Source organism: Falco punctatus (assembly GCF_963210335.1).
Source record: "Falco punctatus genome assembly, chromosome: 15".
NCBI lineage: Eukaryota > Metazoa > Chordata > Aves > Falconiformes > Falconidae > Falco > Falco punctatus.
The window spans coordinates 315933-336713 of NC_137595.1; the positions used below are offsets into that span (position 1 = coordinate 315933).

Here is a 20781-nt window from a genome sequence, read left to right on the forward strand (position 1 = left end):
CCTACCATGTACATCAGGAGTTATAGCTCATCCCTGTAACATGCTACTCTCTCCCCTCTACAGAGTTACACTGATCACATTTCTCAATGGGACAAGATCTTAATGCAAATTTATACAGTAATGATAAAGTCTCAACTGGGTTCTAGAGACCCTGCAGTAATAGAAGGACAGAAAGTATGGAAAAAGCCAAGTACTGCTCTGCAATTATGAAGAATTCTAAAGGCTACTGTGAAACCAAAGTCTACACAAGGTTGCTAGGAGAGCTTTTGAAGACACTGAAGATCCTGACATGCCTTGGGGTCAGCACAGCTAAGTCAGGGACAACACCCTGGAGACCATCTGGCACAGGAAACATTACTCATTAACACAGATCAACAACTCAGTCCTCAAAGATGTTGAGGAAATCAACCAGGTGTTCTCTCAATGACACAGTGAAAAGGCAGTGCAATAGCTCCACACGGTACCTTTCACCTCAGTTCCTTATCAGAGACATACCTGTTCTCTTGCATCAGGTCTTTGATCTGAGCCAAAATCCAGTCCACTTCTGAAGAGGAATCAGACCACAGCTCTCGAGATTTTGAAACAGACTGCACTGTCTGCATAACCTGAGTGAAGGAAAAATCCAAACATTAACAGAAAATATTCCTCAATGGTGAACAGAAAGGCATTGCTACTAAGAGAAGATGCACATGGCCATATGCACTTCATTATCAGTGCTTCAAAAAACTCACAAAAGTTTCCCTTCCTAGGGGTACATTAAAAATTAACATAAGCCACATCATCCTTGGAAAAGGCCTCAATTAAAAAGGCAGCAGCACCAAGAAGTCAGTCCTGGCATCCTCATTCTGGTTCTAAACCTTGCTCTCCCTGACTTCAGCACAAACCAGGACAGACTCATTTTGAATCATTAACTCAACATCTGGGGTGGGAATGAGGTTGCCTACTCAGGACAAGGTTTTGCCAGTCATATTATACATACAGTAGATCAAAATGTTGAATCAACGCAGTCATCTAGGCAACCTGTAACCAGCTGAGAGCATCTGATGAGTAGGAGCAATACACGAGACTATTAGGCTGTACCAAGAATGGAAGAGAGAATACTGAAAGTTAAGAGTTTTCTTGGTTTGATATACACCTTATCTGAGCCTGTGCAGCAAGCTAAGACCTGCCTTCTACATATGCTCCTTGAGCTACCCAAGTAGCAATTTACCATCACCACTTCCTATAAAACATTGGTATGAAGCATGTTACATCACTGACAAGTATCTAGCAGATTCTTTTTGGAAGACAGTAACTACTGAGAGAAAAGAAAGAATTATTTTTCCTGCCAGGTAGGAATGTAATGCAAAATGAGACTGGAACACCAAGGTGTCATTTTCAGGACTCTGATTAGCTCTCTTAACCCATATATGCAAAGCTACCACTGCAAAAGATACTTTAGATGAAAAATCAAGTGTAAAGACGTGACTTAAAGTGACTAAGTACCTCTACCCTATGCACGTGAACAATTAGACAACAAAGTACACAGCCCCTATGACAGAGCTTATTCTGGCCTAGTTTACAACTTCAGAGATTTATATAAACTTCTAACTATAATAAGTAGTTAACAAAATAGCCAGAGAAGTATCTGGATCAGAGACTGTACAGTTATACTGTTATAATGGTGACTTAGGTATAGGTGATTCTCCTACTTCATGAAAAAGATTAGAGACAGACTATACATTTACGCAGGGAGACTAGCAAAGACACGTACTACTCTTTCTATGCCAAACCAGGGAAAGCATTTGAATATCAGCCTAAAAAAAGCTTCAAGTAGTATTTATTTGATATTTGGAACATTCAGTTGCTGTCATGGTTAAGAAATTATTTGCATGCACCAAACCATCTGCCCTTAAAGGGCGCAAGAACAAACCCACGTCATTTTTTTCAATCCGTTTCTAAGTTTCAGAGATTTTATCAGCTATAATCAGTTTTAGATTACAGGTCTACTGTTCTACAGAACAGAGTTTCAGAGGCCAACAAAGGGCCAATACGCTTGCACCCCTTCAAATTACTGGCAACAGTAATTAATGCATAAAATTAGTATTATGTTTTTCATTAAAGACAAACTCAGTAAGAATCTGCAGGTATCAGCCACAAGGAAGAACATTCCTTGCGCTGACCAATCTTGGCAAGGCCTCTGCTCACTCTTACGCAGTGTACCTTAAAGTGGCAAAAATGATACATTAAAAGAAGCTATATCCACAACACAGGTATATACAGAGCATTCATTTTTCACAGTTCAGCTGTACTTTGTCAGTTGACAGACTTGGAAGTGCACCACTTGAAATCAGTCAAGAAAGGCAGCTTTACAGAGTGAACGGAGAAATTTCAAAAGCACAGTATGCAGAATTCAATTAAATTGAGGCATGTAATATAGAGTACTCTTCAGCATGTATTTACACCATTTTGATGGGATAAGAACAGCTTCACATGTGCTTTGAAACAAAGGCTTTGAAATTACTCTTTAGCAACTGCCTGCCTACTTCCTTCCCCATTAAACCCTGGCCAGTTTAAATTTTGAAGTTGCATTTTCCTACTTGGTTTGAAATACTTCCCTCTGTTCTGTTAATATGTTAAGAGTTCACTCACCACACATAATCAACTTGTCTCCTTTATGATGCAACACAAAAAGTACAAAATAAGCCAGTACCAGCTACAGAAAGGGAAGGACAAACAAAGGAGAATCATGTTATATACTCCAAAACCAAGACAATGAAGGAAGTGGGATGTTCATTTTCAATAAAATTCTTGACCCTAGTTCTCATTGCTGATTAAGTCTGCACTTCACTGGAACGTTAGCACACTTTCTCCTTTAGGCCCTAGTGATATTAATTGAAACAAAAGTGAGAACAGCTCCCCAGTAACAACAGTATGTTGGTGAGGTCATATCCAAAGATATTTTACAAGGTTTGTAACCCAGCTCTCAACACATTTTAAGAACCATCCCATTATTAAGAAGGGGAAACTGATCAGGGAGAGATTTCTGGGGCAAATTATTCACAAATCTTAACTGCAGCACCTTAGCCGCTGGTCCCCTGCAAAAGTATATGATGGATGATAGAACACACAAGCTAATGACTTCTGAATGACAGGTCTCAATTTCCAGACATGCTAGGATGAAAACAAACCAAGCACTATCCACATCCACAAGGAAGACTTGGGATCTCCAACAAGTACGTATCTCATTTATAAACATGAACAAAGTGTTCTCATCCATCACAGCTCAAACTGCTTGTTCTCTGCAGTGAAGCTTCTCTTTGGCAGCCATGATTGACAACAGCAGAAGAGGTATCTGAAGAAGGAATTAAAAAAACCTCTCTCCACACATGCAGCAGTCATGGGTCTACTGTGGTCTATGCACTAGATGGCAGCTCTACTTTAGGCAAGAGTACATAAACTAGCAAGCGTTAGCAGCCTGTGGCCACTGGCGTACTGTCACCTCTACAGCACTGATACAAATACCACTTCTGTATCACTGACACTTCTGGACAGATTATAATTGTGGGAGGGTGCTACAGGGGAAAAAAACCTAGATCCCTGCTGTTACATGAAACAAACGCCTGGCACAGCAACTTAGTTGTGCTAGCATTCAGGTATTTCAAATGAAGCCTGGCCAAGAGCATTAGTTCTTCAGTTTGGGCAAGAATGAAGACTTACCACCCCAAGCAGGAAATGAGAAGAACCAGAAGTGCTGATGATCAGACCGTACTTACCCTAAATTGCTCATTCTTGTAGGATATCAGCACATCTCTGACTTTTTCTAGAAATAAACATAAATATATAGTTTAAGCAGGGAATGGATCAACTATGTAAGGGAATTTTGCATCTGGGCAAGCTGCTTAGTTCTGCTGAGTACACACTCAAGGAAGACTGCAGTCAAATGAAATCATAAATTCCAACTCAGCCAACACTGTGGAAGACTCCTACAGCTCCCAGACTTTTCCAGTAACATAAAATTTATGAAGTGGGGTTGAACCATGAGTTCAGTATTTTATCACAGGCAAGCTGGATAAATCCAGACAGCTCCAAAAAAACCCCTAAATAGATCAGTTTAGGAAGAAATTGTTCCCACAGACAGTTCATGTTCTGCTGCATATTTGCAATCCTCATACTTGCATTTCAAATCCATTTCAACAGCACTGAGGCTACTCACATCCTTACTGGACTTCATTAAAGTTGAATTGACCATCCACATGAGATGTCCTTTCTCTCATCTGTGGACCACTTCTACTGTACCTGAAATAGCACCATCTTTCAAAATACTTCACCATTCAGGTGTGATTGTCACCTGCTATCAGAATGCCCACCACCCAGTATCAGCTAGATTAAACTTCACAGGCATTTGAACTGTAGCACTGATACATCATTGCCATTCCATCACTCTAGATGTATAAATCACAGAATCTATTGCATCGATCTGTGGTTCTCTCTTTTGGTAGCTGGGGGCGGGGTGGTGTTCTTTTTTCTTTTTTTTTTTTATTTTTGTGTGAGGGGCTAACCAGGGAGAAGGAGGAATAGCACATGCCTGTATCTCATCCAACATGAAGTCAGACAGGAGCCCTCACATACACTCTGACAAGAAAAGTGATAAGTGCTGCTGTGTTCCAAACTTCAGTACTGCCTCTAGGTTTGGATTGTTCTGATAAATTATGTATTAAAATCAAAGTGCACAACAAATTAGCTAACGCTTCTGGACTGCAGCTACTGTATCTATGTATGCGTCTGTTACAAAGGAATCTAGAAGACTTGCAACAAATTCATAGATCGTAAAGCCAGAAAGATCATCATAGTCACCCAGTGTAACCTTCCAGGGAGCAGTAAGGGTCACTTCAGCATTTCTGCTGAAACACTCTCTGGACCTTGGATTGGGCTGCTCTAATCTGCTGGGTGAGTTACTCCCCATAAGCATGCCATGTTTTGTCTGAAAAAGTTATGACTAACTCATTTTACTGTTGGAGGTACTGTTTGATACCTCAAACTCACAGACCAGCCACCTAATCTGAACTCCTGCTTCCTCCAGTAAGTCATTCAAACTACAAATTGACTTTGAGTAAAGTTCTCTATTTTGGGTTCAAAAACTCCCGGTGATGGAAAAGCAACCACCAACACAGTTTACCAAAGTTTTCCCATTGTTTTGCACTTTGTATCTTAGATTATGCCCATGTTGAGTTACCTGTGATTACTTTTTATTTTATATACTACTGGCAGCTAGTAATTTTTCTGTCCACATGTGAAGTATTTTGAAACTGGCTGAACTGCCCTTATCCTGTTCTTGCTCAAGTTATGAATCTGCAGAGTTTTGAGGGCTATAAAAGGACCACAGCATTCTTTGCCAGTAATGGCCTCAATACCAAAACTGTGGCTGTCAAGACACTACAACTAATTTTTACAACACTTGGTCCTAAACCATCCCAGTATAACTGTTGCTGCTGATTAGTATACTGCATATTCAACAGAAGTAAAAGATTTTACGATACAAATTCAGTCAGCTAATACCAAAAAAGTCAGACACCCCAAGAATCCACTCAGGTCCAAAGAGGAATCCCAAAACTTGAGCTGAAGATATATCTTTACGCATTGTCAGGGCTAGAAGATGACACTTTTAAAGTGTTCTCTCTAGCATGGGACATACCTAATCCCTGTATGTGCCATTATTCTAGGGACACCTACCATGGAATTCCTTGTGTTTCTGACAGGCCTCATGCTGTGGGGTTTGAATCTCCCATGCGTCATTGTCTAACTCTGCACTTGCTTCCACCCCTTGCTGCTCCTCGTCCTCACTTTCTTCACACAAGTTATTGCCTAGCTGACGGCTCCAATATGTCTTTCGCAGCCAGTCCAGCACAACATCACAACCTAAGGGAGAGCAGAAAACATTATCATCTCAGTGACATTTTGTTATTGAAAAAAAGTAATATAGGTGGCACATTGCTAAGTTGCATTCTGAAAAGAAATGCTGTTAACAAGTTAGGAACCTTGAAATCACATACAAGTCCGTTAACGAAAAAACAACAGAAACCCACAACCCAGTATCACAGGACTGGTAATACCCACCCACTGTCTTTTTGGCCACAGAAAGGACTGGACACTGCTATAGCACTGCACCTTGCTCAAGCCACACCAAATTTAAGCAGAAACTAAGTCCCAGCAGTGGTCCCTTAATGAGAAAATGAGTCAATTCTTTCATATCACCACGATCAACACAGTGTCTATAACAATAACATATTTTTTTGTTCAGAGACTACATTCTATAGAATGAAAAGAAAACCCCTTTTCTCCCATCACTATTTCACTACCCAATTCAACCTAAGGGTCCTGCTGAAGGTTATTTAACTGGTTCCTCAGTGCTTAACCCAAAATTCCCAGGAATCCCTTCAGATGCCACGGGCTGGTCATTCACTCAGGCTTGCAGTACCTACTGCATTTCTCCCTGAATGGGATTTTTAAAGGTCTCAGGTATCTCAGAGCCACCAGGAACAGCACTTACCTCTTTCCCTGAGAAGACCTTCCTGTGCCGTAAAGAAGCAAGAGGGCCGAATATTGTTTCCATTATTTTTTTCAGGGGAGGGAGAAAGTCTGTAAACACCTACCCTGTGATGCATCACAATTTGGAGCCACTGGACACAGTTCAGCTATCCACAGCGAGCAGTGGCAAACCCTCCCGATATCTCACACCACAGCTCTTCCTGCCCACTGCCTGCCCTGTAGTGTCCCAAAATGGAGGGAGGGGTGCTCGCTCAGGGCCTGCGGCACTGGCACTGCCACCCCAAGCCCACCTCAGGCTAGGCCCTCATAATGGCGCCCGCCAGCAGCACTCACCCTTGCGGCACAGGGCCAGCTGTGGCAACTTTCCGTGGGTCAGCTCATGACGGAGATCCACAACCCAGATGGGGATATCCACCTGGAAGAACAGGTACAGGTGTTACACCACATCTCCTGCTGCATCATGCCACAACTCTATGCAGCCCTGCAAGGCTGCAGAGAACCTCTACCTGAGTGGGAACAGCCTCTTCCAGGCCACTCCTGCACCCCAGTCCCCCACCCTCCAAGGGTGGGCTGAGATCTCCTCCTCTCTGATCTCACTTCTCTGGTGGCCTAGTATCCGTACAAACTTGGGATTTTACAATTTACGCTCTTCAACGTTACTTGCAAAACAGATGCCTTTTTAGACAAGATACTGAAAAGCAGTTAGATTAAACTGACAAATCATATGATAAATAATACTCAAAGCACACACACTCTAAGTTGCATGCAGTTTTCTGCCACTTTCCTACAGACAGTTAACTTTAACTATGCAAGACCTCTATTTTTAAGCTTGATCAGTTTTAAAAGGTGAGAAGCAGCGCCACCTTTCTTAGAAACACAGAAAAAAAAAAATCAATTCATCAGTGTCCCACTGGGGCCCCAGACAAGGCTGCATATACAGGTGAGTCTCAAATACTGTCTCTTCTTCCCTTTCAAAACTTGCTGTTCAGAGCCAGATACAATGTTCAGTGCAGCTCGCAATAAAAGGACTCAAGTTGATCCTGCTACTACAACTACACCTTGAACCTCCCCTCCTCCACACAGAAGTGGGCAAACGTACCTCAAGCAAGAGATACAAGATGAAAATGCCTGCAAATGTGATCAAGTGCTTTTTATGTATAACCTTGCTTGTCAGAGACTAGAATTTAAAAACCACAGATTAAGCTTTTTCCCCCCCCATACCTCAGTAGCTTAGAAGCAAAAATGCGTGGTGTATGTCAAGTAAGACTATCTACATGTAAATCAAGACTTCTGATCACACACGATTCAGAACACTTTAATGATCATCACCCTTTATTACTCTTAATCTGACTTCAAAGAAGAAAGTTTTAGGCATAGTTACATCAAGCCTCTTTAAAACTCTGCAGCTGGAAAGAACTGGCATTTATAGCCATTGTTTTGGTTACAAAAGAGCGATCCCAACTCCCTCTGCCCAGTGTTGCTAACAGACAACGCACATGCTCTCTGTATAGAAATAAGTTATCAAGTAACTATTATTAAGTATTTACCTCTTTAGCTAATTGTCTCAGAGGAATGCTGACCATTTTCTGTTTCCTTTCTGTGATCAAGTTGACAAACCTGCATGCAGGTTACAGAAAAGATAAATGACTATCAAGAGCTGCTGAGCAACTTGGGACCCCAGAGACAAATTCCCCACACACTGTACAAGACTGTGGTCCCAGAGATGCAAAGTGAAATTAGACAGCTGAATAACGCCATCTGTCTGGGTCTCTCTGTCTCACAGCACACAGGCCTTCAGAGCCCTACCTTACAAGAGCCAGCCCGTATGAGAGGATGAGCTCATGAGACTTCAATCTGCCAGATGAATCCAGGACCTTGCAACGAATCAGTTCAGCAGTGCAATCCACTGCAAGAGGCATTTTGGGACCATACCTAGAGATAAAGGACAAAAAAGCGAGCAGTCTCGCAAGAATACACTCCCCCCGCAAAAAGAGTAACTTTCTGGCTACTTTTTCTGCTCTGTGGTACATAACAGCCTGAAAAATGGTATGTAGAAAGACGGCGTCAAAGCCTCTTACCAGAGTTTTATTTGGAACAGTGATTACACAGCAGCTCCTTAGCACATGTTAAACGAATACTTACCGACATGGCAAGCACATACGCAATACAAGATGCCATACCTAGACTGGTCTTGTGTGCTGCTGCAGCAGTGGCAACACAGAGTAAAGTGATTTGGGGGCCCTGGATATGCTCACTGCAGCACCCTGCCTTCAAAAACCACCCTGCGAAGCTGTGGCCACACAGGGCTTCTGCCTGCCCCACTACCCTCGGTCCTGCCTGCTTCGGGCCTGAGCTGCGCGCCCCAAAGCTGCTGCGCCAAGGCGCCAGCCAGAGGGAGCCCGGCCCCGGCCGTCTGCTCGCACAGCACCCAGGGGGCTGCGGCTGCGTCCCGGGCGCCCAGCGGGCCCAAGCCACGGAGCGCCGGGAGCAGCGTGGGACGGAGAGGCGGCGGCCCCCCCGCCGCGGTGCGCGGCCCGTACCGACTCTTCCAGGCCGAGACCCGGTCCAACGCTTCCTGCTGCAGCCGGCTGTCCCCGCAGTACAGCCCCACCATCACCTGGTCCCACTCCGCCCTGCCCCTCCACGCCACCACCGTGCGCAACGGCTTGAGCCGCTTGCGGGCCGGGGACGAGCCCGGCCGCCCGGGGCGGCAGGCCAGCCCTGCGCGGCCCGCCATGCCGCCGCGGCTGCGCCCGCTCGCACCCAGCTTCCGCTTCCGCTCCCCGATTCCGCTCCCCCGCCCCGCGCCGCGATCGCTTCCGGGGCGGAGGGAGGGGTGGGGAGGGCGGCACTTGGCGATGGGGTCCGCAGGGGGCTTGGGGCCCGCGGGGACGCTAGGCTCGTCCGAGCGATGTAGGACTCGCTCCCAAGTGTAGGGGGGCCTCCTGCAGCGGCTCCCTGCAGGGCCTGCGGCCCGTGGGCTGCTGAGGCCGGCGCCGAACGGGCGCGTTCTTCCCCTGCGTGGCTGTGGGGAGCGGAGGGACGGTGAGGGGTGTCGGGCTGGCCTCAGGGGAGCGGTGTGAGGAGGGGCGGCCGGAGGATTTCGGGGCAGGCAGCGCTGCGCTCGGTGGGACGTGGAACACGGTCCCGGTGGTAGCGGACAGCGCCGGGCTTCGCGCAGTGTCTGCCGGAGCTGACTGGGGTGGGGGCCGCCGCGGCCTGAAGGGAGGCGGCAGCTGGCCCGGCTAAAGCAGCGCGGAGCTTTCAGGGTCCCCGAGCTTCCAGCCTGGTTGCACGTACCCGTGCTTGCAGGAGACTTTACCTGCCCTTTTGTACAGTTGCATCATTTTACAGGTTTTTGCAGCAGGCTGAATCAAGGACTGATCCAGGTGATAAACTGCTTATCTTTTGAAGTGTTTTTTTTAGACATTTTTTCACTGATCTGTTTGCATAATCCCAGGAATACACTTGTGTTAGACATCAGCAGAGGTAGAACTGAAATATGGGATGGGAAAAAAGCACTGGAGGTGGAAGTCCACAGAAGCTGCTTGCACCGGTTTTGCTAGTAGCCAAGCCTGTCGGTTCTGGTGCTATCTCCAGCACTGAAAGAGTAGCTTCTTTCCCCAAGGATAGCTCATGCTTTTTTGTTCAGTATGTCCAATGTTCTGAAGCAAGATTTTGTTTGCAAAACTGTTAATAATCCTCACCAGTTTTTTTATGAGTGTTCTCTAAAGAAATGCTTACACTGGGAAGTTTAAACTCCTACTAGTGTATTCTAGCACAAATGCAGTTAACGAAGCACACACACGCACACACACCCCAATGTAGACTAACGTGAGTATGCCTGAGTACATACGCATGTGTACCTGAGTATGCGCAAACAGGAGAAAATTATAGAACTTCTGCCCTGTACAGAACATTTATGAAATACCAAATACTATGGGAAAGAAACACCGAATGAGGTCTGTTAAAATACTATCTTCGAAAAATGCCTCAGTTTATTACAGCTCCAATCTCCTCCCCACTCCCCCCCCCCCCCCCCCCCCCCCCCGAAAAGTCCACTTTTGTTCTTTGGTGTGAATAAATGTAGGCCAAATCGAAACAAGAGTTTCGTTACTCAAAAGAAGTGTGAGGTTGAGGGAACAGATTTGACATTCCTTGCCAAACTCCTGCAGTGCCTCAAGCTGTGAAAGTGAATTCTCAGAAGATATGAGGCAGGGAGAAAACTTGGAATAGAGCCCTGTTCTCTGGAAATTGAGTTGCACTTTTCATCTGCTTAAAAAATGTTCTGAAAGGACAAGCTGTTTACTGCAATCAAAAGGTCTCATTCAGAGCATAGGAACACCATGTGTCATTTTGCTTGCCAGATTATTTCTGGGTTTCAGAAATCAACTGCAGTGCAAAGGTTGTAAAAGACCAATACTGCAGTGCTATGGAACAGATAGGATACATCAAGCTTGATCAGATCACCTGCTTCCAGAACCTCAGAGACATCAGAAATTAAAAGTATTTTTCATTTGTACTCTCTGAGGGAGAAAGATGTGAACCATTTGATGTCTGTTACGGAGATGGAAAGGCGCAAGGACTGAAACAGCAGAGATTTCACATGTTTCTTGTCCTTTTCGAGTCTGGGTGTAAGGGGAATTATGCTTGCGCTGTTGCTCTGCTTGTGATGTCTGGCTACGAGGTTGCTCAGTACAGAATCAGGAGGTGATAGGCAAAGATGGCCTGTTGCCCAGAATGTCCCGCACAAGATTGGCAGTGATTTGCCAGGATTGTCTGTGGTGTCCCTGTAATACTTGGGAATCTGGATGGTTAGGGTGAGTGGGGTTACTTGCACCTGCAGGTTAAGTGCCAATGAGGAGCAAAGAAACAGACTGTTAGCTAGGTAAAAGGTCTAAATGGAAAACCTATTATATGAAAGAAAAGAAATTTCAGTGTGTCAGGGTAATGTAGGTAGTGGATTAAAATGGAAAATCCAGCAAGTGAACTGTGATGATACTTCCTCTAAAGAAATGTGAATCTGCTTTTTATTTGTATAACTGAAAAGGGAGCCCCCAGAGCCTTCCTGAACAGTCTTGCTCTTGCTGGGAATAAGGAAATTCCTTTTCCTGCTTTCTTTCCAGAGAGTTTGAAGTAAGCAGAGGTGATACCTAGGAACAGCCTCGGAACGTCAGCTGAAAGGGAATTTCACAGGCAGCATTCCCTTCTTGACTGGGATTAGCGTCTATGTGCCAACCTTCTTCCTGGAGTAATCAATGACAAAAAAAGCATTTAAAATCAGTGGGTGCGAAGGGTTAAGTTTTGGGTCATTCAGAAATTAAGAAAAAGCCCTTTAAACTGAAAAGGGAGAGAGCATGACAAGAAGATGGGAGGTCACGTGGGTTTTTTTGTTTGTTTGCTCCTGTTTTTTATATATTATTTTCTAACTCAAACTTGAATAAGGCACAGCCAAGAAAGAACGATGCTTTGTGTGCCTTTCTGTGGCTTGATAGTTTAATCTGTAATTGGTCCCAAGACATTTGAGCTCCACTCATTTCCCAAACACCATGTCCCTTTGAGGTTGTTAGCAGAGCAGTGGGTGGCGGAGTAGCCAAAACGTTGTTGCCTTCTTGTTTGACTGTTATCCCCTGGAGTAGGGAGAGGGACTGCTGACAGGGCAGAGAACAAGGCAGAGGGGCCTCTGCGTCTTTTCAGTGCTGTTTGCTGGTTTTGTTTTCTGGCATCTCTGAGGCTTAAGCTTTGGAGACCAGCCATCGAACATCCTGTTTTCACTGAATTTTCCCCTGTTCTTCCCAGTCTCTTCTCCTTTCTTCTGGTTGCAGAGTTGCTGCAATAGCACCAAGGTAAGAATATGAAACGACACTTCTCGGCTCATTTCTCACATGGTGATTGTTATCTTTGAGTAAGAGGTATCTGGCGTTCTAAGCAGATAAAGGCAAGTTTAGCTGGGATCTCAAAAATCAGTGTGCTCTCCAGAGAGCTTGGCAAAAGAGGCCAGTAATGTAACTCCAGATTTACTAAGTGCTGAATTAATCTAACCTGCTTAGAATTGTGCTGTGTGGATTCCAGTGCAGCAAGTACTGAGCAATGCCTGCACACTTTAAGTCCTTATGCTCAATCCTGTTCTCTTTGGTCAGTGGAAGTTTTAGGGCGAAGCTGCATCAAGCCTCACTTATGCTGGGATTGGCAAGAACAGCAGACGGGCAGTAATTCTCTTGTGCCACGGTTGTGTGACCAAGCTGCAGCTTCCAGCCTCTCCTGATAAAGCTGAATGAGGTGTTCTATGTAGTTCTTTACTTCTGGGAGTCTCCTCTTGCGCAGGGCTTGTTTCCCTGCTGGTCCTGGATAGCAAGGTTTGTTGCAGAAGTGTGACCTGTGACCCATGCTCAGAACTTTCTGCAAAAAAGAGCGGAGGGACAGCTGGAGTTTCTGTGTGCATGGTCCTGGCACACTGAGCAGCCATCCCTGGGTAAGAGAGTCCAAACAGGAAAAGTAGACAGTCTTGCTCTGTTACAAGAAGAGAAAAGCCAGAACTAGAAATGCAGGGCATAAGAGACAGTTGGATGGAAATGTGTAGGAAAGGAGGAGGAGAAACAGAAGGATACAGACAGAAGTGGATATGTGGGTGAAAGACAGCCCTAGTCACTGTCTCAAGAACATCCTACCCCTATTCTGCACCTCTCCTGCGTGCTCCTGAGGCTACAGAGATCATTGGTTTCCCTCCTTAGAATGAGGTTCATAAAGCAGGGCTCCAGTTTCTCCCAGGTATGTTGGATTTTGAGGAGCAAACCAGAGGATGTATTACAGGAAATAAGCAACTGAGCATGCCAGAGACCTTGGCAGCAGGTTCTGGTGCTATCCTGAGATGTCAGCCAGCCCTAAAGGAAATGCAGGAATGTTCTATGTTTCTATCTAGCCCAGGAATCCTGCCTATGGATTCCAGGTAAGGAGCAGCTTCCTGCAGAGGGAAAGGTGCTTTGGCTCAGTGGGACTCTGTACAGGGAAGACTCAAGGAAGAAGCATAATTCAGACAGCCTAAATGTTCCCACCAGGCAGCAGGGTCTCTCGTGAAACTTGTTATGCTAGGCTAGACATGGGAGATTATGTTCAAAAACTTGCTTGGAGGATAAGCTGTTGATGACCTCTTTGGCACTTGAAGGTCTCTGCAAGAAACTGTGGAGAAAGAAATTGGGGGTGGAGATGAAAGAAATAGACAAGGGGAGGGATAGTGGAAGAAATGTCTTGGGAATGAGAACTTTACCTCAAATGAGTTTATTGCAATGATTATCTACAGTGTATGAACAAATGTGGTGGAACAGATGCTGAACTGTGTTCACTGTCTCCATGGGGAGAAGCTGAGAGGGACCGCAGTGCAAACCAGATGTTTGTCATTTTGTTTGATGCATCTCCTGAAAAGTGCTGAGACAATATGGCTGTGGAGCAGAGTCTAGGAACAGGCGCTGGACATGATGGGGAATGGCAGAAGTGCCTTCCTGCTTACAGGAAATGCAGGTTTCAGGTATAAAATGTGCTTTAAAAGCACTGGAATGAGGTACCCTGGAAAACCTTCCTGCTCTGAAACTTGCTTTGCTTTACTTCCTTTAATTTGTGTTCTTCTCTTTTTTACTGAAGATAAACAAGAGCCTATGAGAACTTGCACCTCCCTTCTCCCTCACAGATGGAAGGCTCCAAGGAAAAAATCATCCTGAATATTGGGGGAGTGAGATATGAGACATACAGCAGCACCCTCCAGACCTTCCCAGGAACCAAGCTGTGCAGCCTAACAGAGCCCCATGCCCCAAGCATCTACGACTATGATCCCGCCACCAAAGAGTTCTTTTTTGATAGGAGTGCTGAAATCTTCAGCTACGTGTTGAACTATTATAGGACCAAACATTTCCACTGTCCCATTGATATCTGTAGGTCAGTCTTAGAAGAAGAGCTGGCTTTCTGGGAAATAAATGAGACACAGCTAGCATCCTGCTGCTGGTTGAAGCTGAATAACAAAGAGGTGCAGCCAGAGGAGTTTAACATTTGGGATGAAAATGAACAGACTGATGATCAGTGCCTCATAGTCCAGACAGAAAGAAGGGATTTCAGCTGGCGAACCAGGTGGCAGCCAAAGATTTGGTCTGTTTTTGAAAAACCCTTTTCCTCTTTCAGTGCTAAGGTAATACTATGTGTGGAGATGGACACAGCCTGTGTCCTTTGGGATTACTGGAATGAATCCATGAAAAATGATAATGGGTTCATAGCTTTGATAAGTACACTTTGAATCCCAGATTAAAAAAGAAAATTAAATGCTGTCTTCTCATTAACAAATATCTCCTCCTTCTCTCCTGCTCTTGTTCTATGTACAAAATGCATGCTCTGTGCCTCTTTAAAATGTCAGGTGTGCAGAGCAACAAACAAGTTAGAGACAGCAGAGGACGTTTTCTGTGCTGCTGGTATTTCTGGAGCCAACATTTGGTGCCAAAGTGGCTCTCAGTGTGAGTCTGTCTGTGTTACTCCAGCTGTCAGACATTTCCCCTTCCTTACAAACTCCAATATGGGAGTTCAGGCGTTGTTTATTTTATTCCAATCTTCTCTATTATTTTGCAAACCTGGAAGGAGAAAATGCACCCCATGTAAACAAAATGATGGTGATTTGAGAAAATTAGTCTGGGACTGTACCGTGCCTGTGGAGGTGATCCTGGGCTTGTTTTGGGGCAATGAGGTTATGTGATACATGTTTGTTGAACTAATTGCATTTGTGCCCTTTCCTCCCTCTGCAGTGCTTGGCTTTAGTTTCCCTGCTGTTCATCGTTGGAATTGTCATCATATTCTGTGAGGAGACCAAGGCACAATTTGAGTTTTTTACTGCTAACTTCACCTCTATTGGCTATTCTGAGGTCTCCCACAATGACCGTGAACCCTATTACCACCAGCCTGCCTACTTGCTTCATCTGGAGCTTTTCTGTGTCCTCTGGTTTACTTTTGAGCTCTCTGTGCGATTTTGTTTCTGCCCAGACAAGAAATTGTTCTTCCAAAATCCGCTGAACATGGTTGACTTCCTCTCTCTCTTCCCGGTTTATATTGAACTCTTTGTGGCTGGGCAGATTCAGAGAATGCCAAGCCTGGGACTTTGGTTGGGCTTTGTTCGCGTTGTCTATCTCCTCAAGCTCCTGAAGATATCCAAGCTGATAGAAACGCCATTGATCCTCAGGGTTCTGTGCTACACCCTCAAGTCTATCCTCAGAGAGATATTTATCCTGCTGATGATTCTGACCTTTGAGACCCTCTTCTTTGGCTCTCTCTTTTTCTATGGGGAGTTGCTGGGTAGCCACCCCTCCTACACAGGGGAGCTGCACTTCACTGACATTCTTGTTTGCTTCTGGTGGGCTTTGATCACGCTCACTACAGTGGGCTACGGAGATATTATCCCTCTCACCACAGCTGGCCAAGTGACAGCAGCCTTAGCTGCGGTGTTCGGCATGTTAACTATTATCATCCCAATACCCATTTTCCTGGTGAAATTTAAAAGCTATTATGACATTGCTATCTTCAAACAGAAGCTGAAAAGGAGCAAGAAACTTTAACACTTCAGAACCTGCGTTCCCCTTTGCTTTTAGCAATAAACCTTCCCTTTTGTGGGAAGGGAGTGCAAGTAGTTCTTACTCCATTTACTTGCTGCCTTAGCACATTTCAAACCATTGGTGAGGCCTCAGGTTGCAGTACTTGATCAGACCTGTCAAATCCCGTGGGTCTTTCTCATATTGTACTTCGTTCCATGCTCTTTTACATGCCACAGTTTCTCTCATCTAGCTCTTCGGAGACAGGCTGTGATGCTGCATTATAGCCTGAACGTGCACCACATAGCTCAGTTCCATGACCTGGGGCCGCAGCATATTCCCTCAGCTGGCATACAACCCATGATGCTAGCTATGCATTCCATCACCTGACAGACCATAATAACACTTTGCATGCTGGGAAAGAAGATTTGTGCACGGTCCTGCTCGGACAGTGGGGAGGAAGCGTGGGTGGTTTGTTTTTTTTTTTTTTAACAGTGTTCTGTTTCCTCATTTTACCTTAACAAGCCACTGCATCTGATTTGCCTGCCCTCACACAGATGTAAGGAAGGCAGCAGGCTGAACTGGGTATCTGCAGTCCTGAGAGCCAGCACTGTTTGATAACCTGCTTTGCAGGCTCACAGGAATTGCTTTGGCATTCGGGTAGCAGCAAGGAAGCCCTCTGACGGCAAACCCTTTTTGGTTCTGCTGAAGTTAATGGCAATTCTTCCTTGACCTCAGGGAGATCAGCATTGCATTGGACACTTCCAGTGGATCAACATATTTCAACAGTTCTGGATTTTTCTGTAATGAAGTCACTGAGCTGTTAGCTAAAATACCTGTGTGGGTTTTGCTGTTCAAAAGGAAGAACATAATCTACAGTACTCAATATAATTTTAATGTCATTTACTTCCTTAAGGCAGAGATATAAACTAGGAGTATTTATCTCTTAACTGGGTAGTCTTAATTGTTACCTATGTTGAATTTTGAAATAACAAGTATTGTTGAGGTATGAAAAAACCCCACATCCCATTTTTTACATAGCAAGACGATGTGCTAAAATTATTTTGTTTACTAAGTAAAAAAGTTCTGTATACAATAACATTTATGTATTTAAATTTCATTAAGGCTGCATTTTAATTGTGATTTTGATTAAGTTTTGCCTGTCACTATAATTTTGCTGTTCAGGATAGCATTTTGAGGCTGCTTTAGTTTTATTGGAACAACAGGTAATTTTACTCTGTTCTAGTGCAATTACAATGAATTAGTTTTTGTAAAGAGAGAGAGAGAAAAGCACTGCAGACATTTCAGGCACAAAGCACACAAGAGGTTGAAGACACCCTGGCAGTGGAAGGAAGGTGTGGGTGTTCTCCTGCACCCACTTTTGCTATCCACAGAGTGGAGGAGTGCGCAGGATAAAGCCATGCGTGCTGGTGCATAGTGATTTGTCTTAATTAGATCAAAGTAGTGATATGTTTTCTGTGGATCTGTATAGTCTTCTTGGAAATTCTTGGAAATTCTTGGAAAGTAATTGCAGCAGTTTAACAGAGATTTATCAGGCCTGTTCTCAAGTTTTCGGCAGTCTGGGAAAGGGTCCATGGTATAATCATAGGCCATGACCCCATTTAAGAATCCAAGCCAAATCCACTGGAACAGTTACATCTTACTGGCTGTGAAGTTAGGAGGTGGTTCAGAATGCTGCAATGGTTATTTTTGTGTTCAGCCAGCTCTGCTGGTGTACATCCTTTTTTTCAGCAGATGCTTCACAGGAGACAGATTTTCTGCAGTTGAGGAGAACAGCCTTCGCTGCTGCCCCCAGAAGAGGATGCTCTCTAACGGCATGTGGCAGCCCTGTTTCTGCACAGGAAGTATGATGTGAACATCAGAACAGGGTGTTGCACTGCTCTCTGTAACATGGCTCCATTCAGATCCAAATGTACATTCCTGTCACATCCGTTAGTGTCCACTCCCGTTTGTCATAAAACCAGCAGTTACAGCAGCAACATTAAGTTGACATTGATATGATGGAGGAACAGTAGTTCCTCTGGATCAAAGGATCTAACCCTGCTGAGAACTCAGCACTGGATTTATCAGAGGAAGAATACATACTCCAAGCTCAAAAAACCTGCATGGAGTTTGTGGCAACCAGAATTGGTTAGATCAATAGCTGTTGTTCAGTGAAAGAGCAGTATATGGAAAATCATCATCTGTGAAGTGTTGCCAGGCTTTAGCTGAATTTCAATTCCTTAAACATAGTAATGTAGATGTTACGGTGTCCTTGGGGAGTCTCATTTTCTGAGAGTCAAATTGCTATATATATATTAGGAAAACAATGACTTAAAAAATACACTTAACTTAGAGAACAGTGCAATGAATGATATAATTCACTCCAGAGAATAATCATCCAGCTGAGTTTCAAAGTGCCAAAGACAGAAATCTATTATCCTGGCTACATGCCGGAATTGCCTCTGAGGTTTGTCCAGTCACCAGAAGATACTGTGGAAAAATAGCTTTCTGTATAGTAATAACATAAAAATCATAAAACTATCTCCACACTAGGGTTAGGGATTTGAAAGCTTGGAGAACTGATGTCTTGGGGCTGAAAATAAAAACAGTGGTATTCAAAACCCCATTTAAGTTCTAGCTGTCATTTGTTAAAAAAAACAGAAGGTAACTGTTGAAATGGAAGGATGTAGGTGACAGAAGGACCTACACGAGACTCTGAAGTACCTGCGACTTCCCTAATCCTTAGGGTGTGTTTCACATACGCCTAAAAGCAAAGAGAAGGTGCCTCAAGACAGAGGTGTTGCCAAGATAGATGCTCCTGTCATTTGCCCAGCCCACTGCCACAAGGCCAGCTGGATCACTTCAACATGATCAGAAAGTGGTTTCTTACATTACTGTTTTCAAAGTTCAGCACCTCCTATTGTCTGCTTTCATCCCAAACTAGACACATGTCCAAGCTGTGGCATTCATGAGCATATGTACAGATGCAGGACTAATTCCATTCCAGCAGTGAGGAGTGGCTGCACTACCCTGGTTTTGCTGTCATCTGTGTGAAACTGGTAGTCAAAACTAGGGCAACTGCTCTTGAATCGAGGCTCCTTTGGGCCTTCAGGCATCCTCAGTCTGGGACCCTGGGGGTATCCAGATCTATGTGGTCAGTGAATCAAGGATCCAGCTTACTCTCAAGACCATTTTATGGTTTGTGCATGAAAAGCCACCTCACCCCATGCCCTAGAGTGGCATAAACAGGGACAGCCTGAGAAGTCACATGATCCTGGCCAAGTTCTTCTGCTTGTGTAGAGCAGGCAGGCAGGACACATTTCTTCCATGTTACTAATTGCTAACAGCACACAGCTAAGCACACTGCAGGCAATTTCACCACGTGCTGCATAGCCCGTGTGAGACTGGTGCATGATGCACATTACTGCGGTGACTGAACCCTGACCAGTAGCCAGTGCCCACACAGCTGGTTCCTTACTCTCCTCAGTGGGATGGGGAGAGAAAATAAGATGGAGAAGCTTATTGGTAGAGATAAAGACAGGGAGATCACTTACCTATTACTGTTACTGGCAAAACAGATTCAACCTGGGGAAAGAAATTACTGCCAATTAAAATAGATTCAGATAGTGAGAAATAAAACCCAAAATTAAGCCAATAAATCAATAAAGGTGGAAGGATTTTGATGAGCCTTTATAATGCCTTATTACATCTTTCTTACTTTTTCGACATTACATCTGTATTAACACCTTATTATTGTGTTTGCATGTTAAACACATATAGGTGTTTTCTCTTGCTTTGCCCTTTATTGCAATCAAGTATTGCATCACCAGCACTTTCCTGTGGCATATGAAGGCACAGACTCCATGTGAGATCCTTCATTACATACATAAGTGCTGGTTATATACAGTCACTTATCAACCCAAGTTCTGACCCTGGAATGTGCCTAAGTGCAGCAAAGCACCTTTGCAGCCAGTTCACACCCCACCAAGCTGCTTACGCTACGCTACGCTACGCTACGCTACGCTACACTGCCCCCTTAACAGATCTCTTGTTCCCCCATACTTAAACTGTGGGAGACTTTGGGCACGTTCCTTATTGCAGGCAGGTGTGCACAGAACTGATTTGCAGATGAGCTCAGAGAGCCAGATTTAGTGTTAGTGATTTCCTCACTACATTTTAAGACACAATCACTCTGCAACCTGGCACCCAGACAATGCACAAAGCCCTTTCTTTATCTGCACATCCGGGGCTCAGGAGCGAGCAGGAAAAGCCTGCACAGATTTCAGAAAGAGCCCTTATGCTTTCCCCTCCCCATTTTTTCTGGGCTTAACGCCACCCCTTCACTCCTGACTCTTCTGCCTATCACACCACCCACCCAGCTGACGGCCCAGCTGCCCTGCTGGGGCCTGCCCGGGCCAGCTGTGCCTAGCCCAGGGTGCCCTGGTCCCCTGCAGCCACCTGCACCCAGAGCTGCTGGCACGACGTGCATCCTGTCCCAAGAGCACCGGGCTGCAGTGTGGCACCGGAGCCCCGCTGTGCTGTGGCAGCCCGGTGAGACAGGGGGAAAAGGTCACGCTCCCAGGTGAAGGTAAGCACAGGGATGAAACAATCCCTAATGCACAAGCTCATCTGCCACCAGCTCACCTCAGCAAACTTTGCCTCCGGTGATGAGTCCTGGAGCTAGAAACCAGGGTGG

At 44.9% G+C, this 20781-nt stretch overlaps 2 protein-coding genes across 8 annotated transcripts in view; one reads left to right on the forward strand and one right to left on the reverse strand.

Moving 5' to 3' along the window:
* Nucleotides 1-9297, reverse strand: part of LAS1L (LAS1 like ribosome biogenesis factor) — a 28565-nt gene extending 19268 nt beyond the window's left edge. Inside the window, exons 1-7 of the mRNA XM_080366255.1 lie at nt 9069-9297; nt 8335-8460; nt 8076-8145; nt 6862-6943; nt 5713-5898; nt 3756-3802; nt 496-605 (exon numbers count right to left, since the gene is read on the reverse strand). Coding sequence (XP_080222381.1) covers nt 496-605; nt 3756-3802; nt 5713-5898; nt 6862-6943; nt 8076-8145; nt 8335-8460; nt 9069-9265 — 818 coding nt within the window. The 5' untranslated portion in view covers nt 9266-9297. The remainder of the gene's footprint in view (nt 1-495; nt 606-3755; nt 3803-5712; nt 5899-6861; nt 6944-8075; nt 8146-8334; nt 8461-9068) is intronic.
* Nucleotides 9298-9307: 10 nt separating this feature from the next.
* LOC308054064 (voltage-gated potassium channel KCNC1-like) lies at nt 9308-20074 on the forward strand. Of its 7 annotated transcripts, none has more exons than XM_080366258.1 (5): nt 9308-9917; nt 12328-12374; nt 13826-14050; nt 14164-14701; nt 15306-20074. In XM_080366258.1, exons 4-5 carry the CDS (start codon nt 14210-14212, stop codon nt 16107-16109), a joined length of 1296 nt encoding a protein of 431 aa, XP_080222384.1. In that variant the 5' UTR covers nt 9308-9917; nt 12328-12374; nt 13826-14050; nt 14164-14209; the 3' UTR covers nt 16110-20074. The 7 variants fall into 7 exon arrangements, with proteins under 7 accessions (XP_080222384.1, XP_080222386.1, XP_080222387.1 ...); XM_080366260.1 differs by having other exon boundaries at nt 9308-9573; XM_080366261.1 differs by lacking the exon at nt 13826-14050.
* Nucleotides 20075-20781: the final 707 nt, after the last annotated feature.

Excerpts from the sequence above, each read along its gene's own strand:
- LOC308054064 (XM_080366258.1), top strand. The coding sequence starts at position 14,210 with ATGGAAGGCTCCAAGGAAAAAATCATCCTGAATATTGGGGGAGTGAGA. Across the intron at positions 14,702-15,305 it reads TTTCCTCTTTCAGTGCTAAG|TGCTTGGCTTTAGTTTCCCT; the intron begins GTAATACTATGT and ends CTCCCTCTGCAG.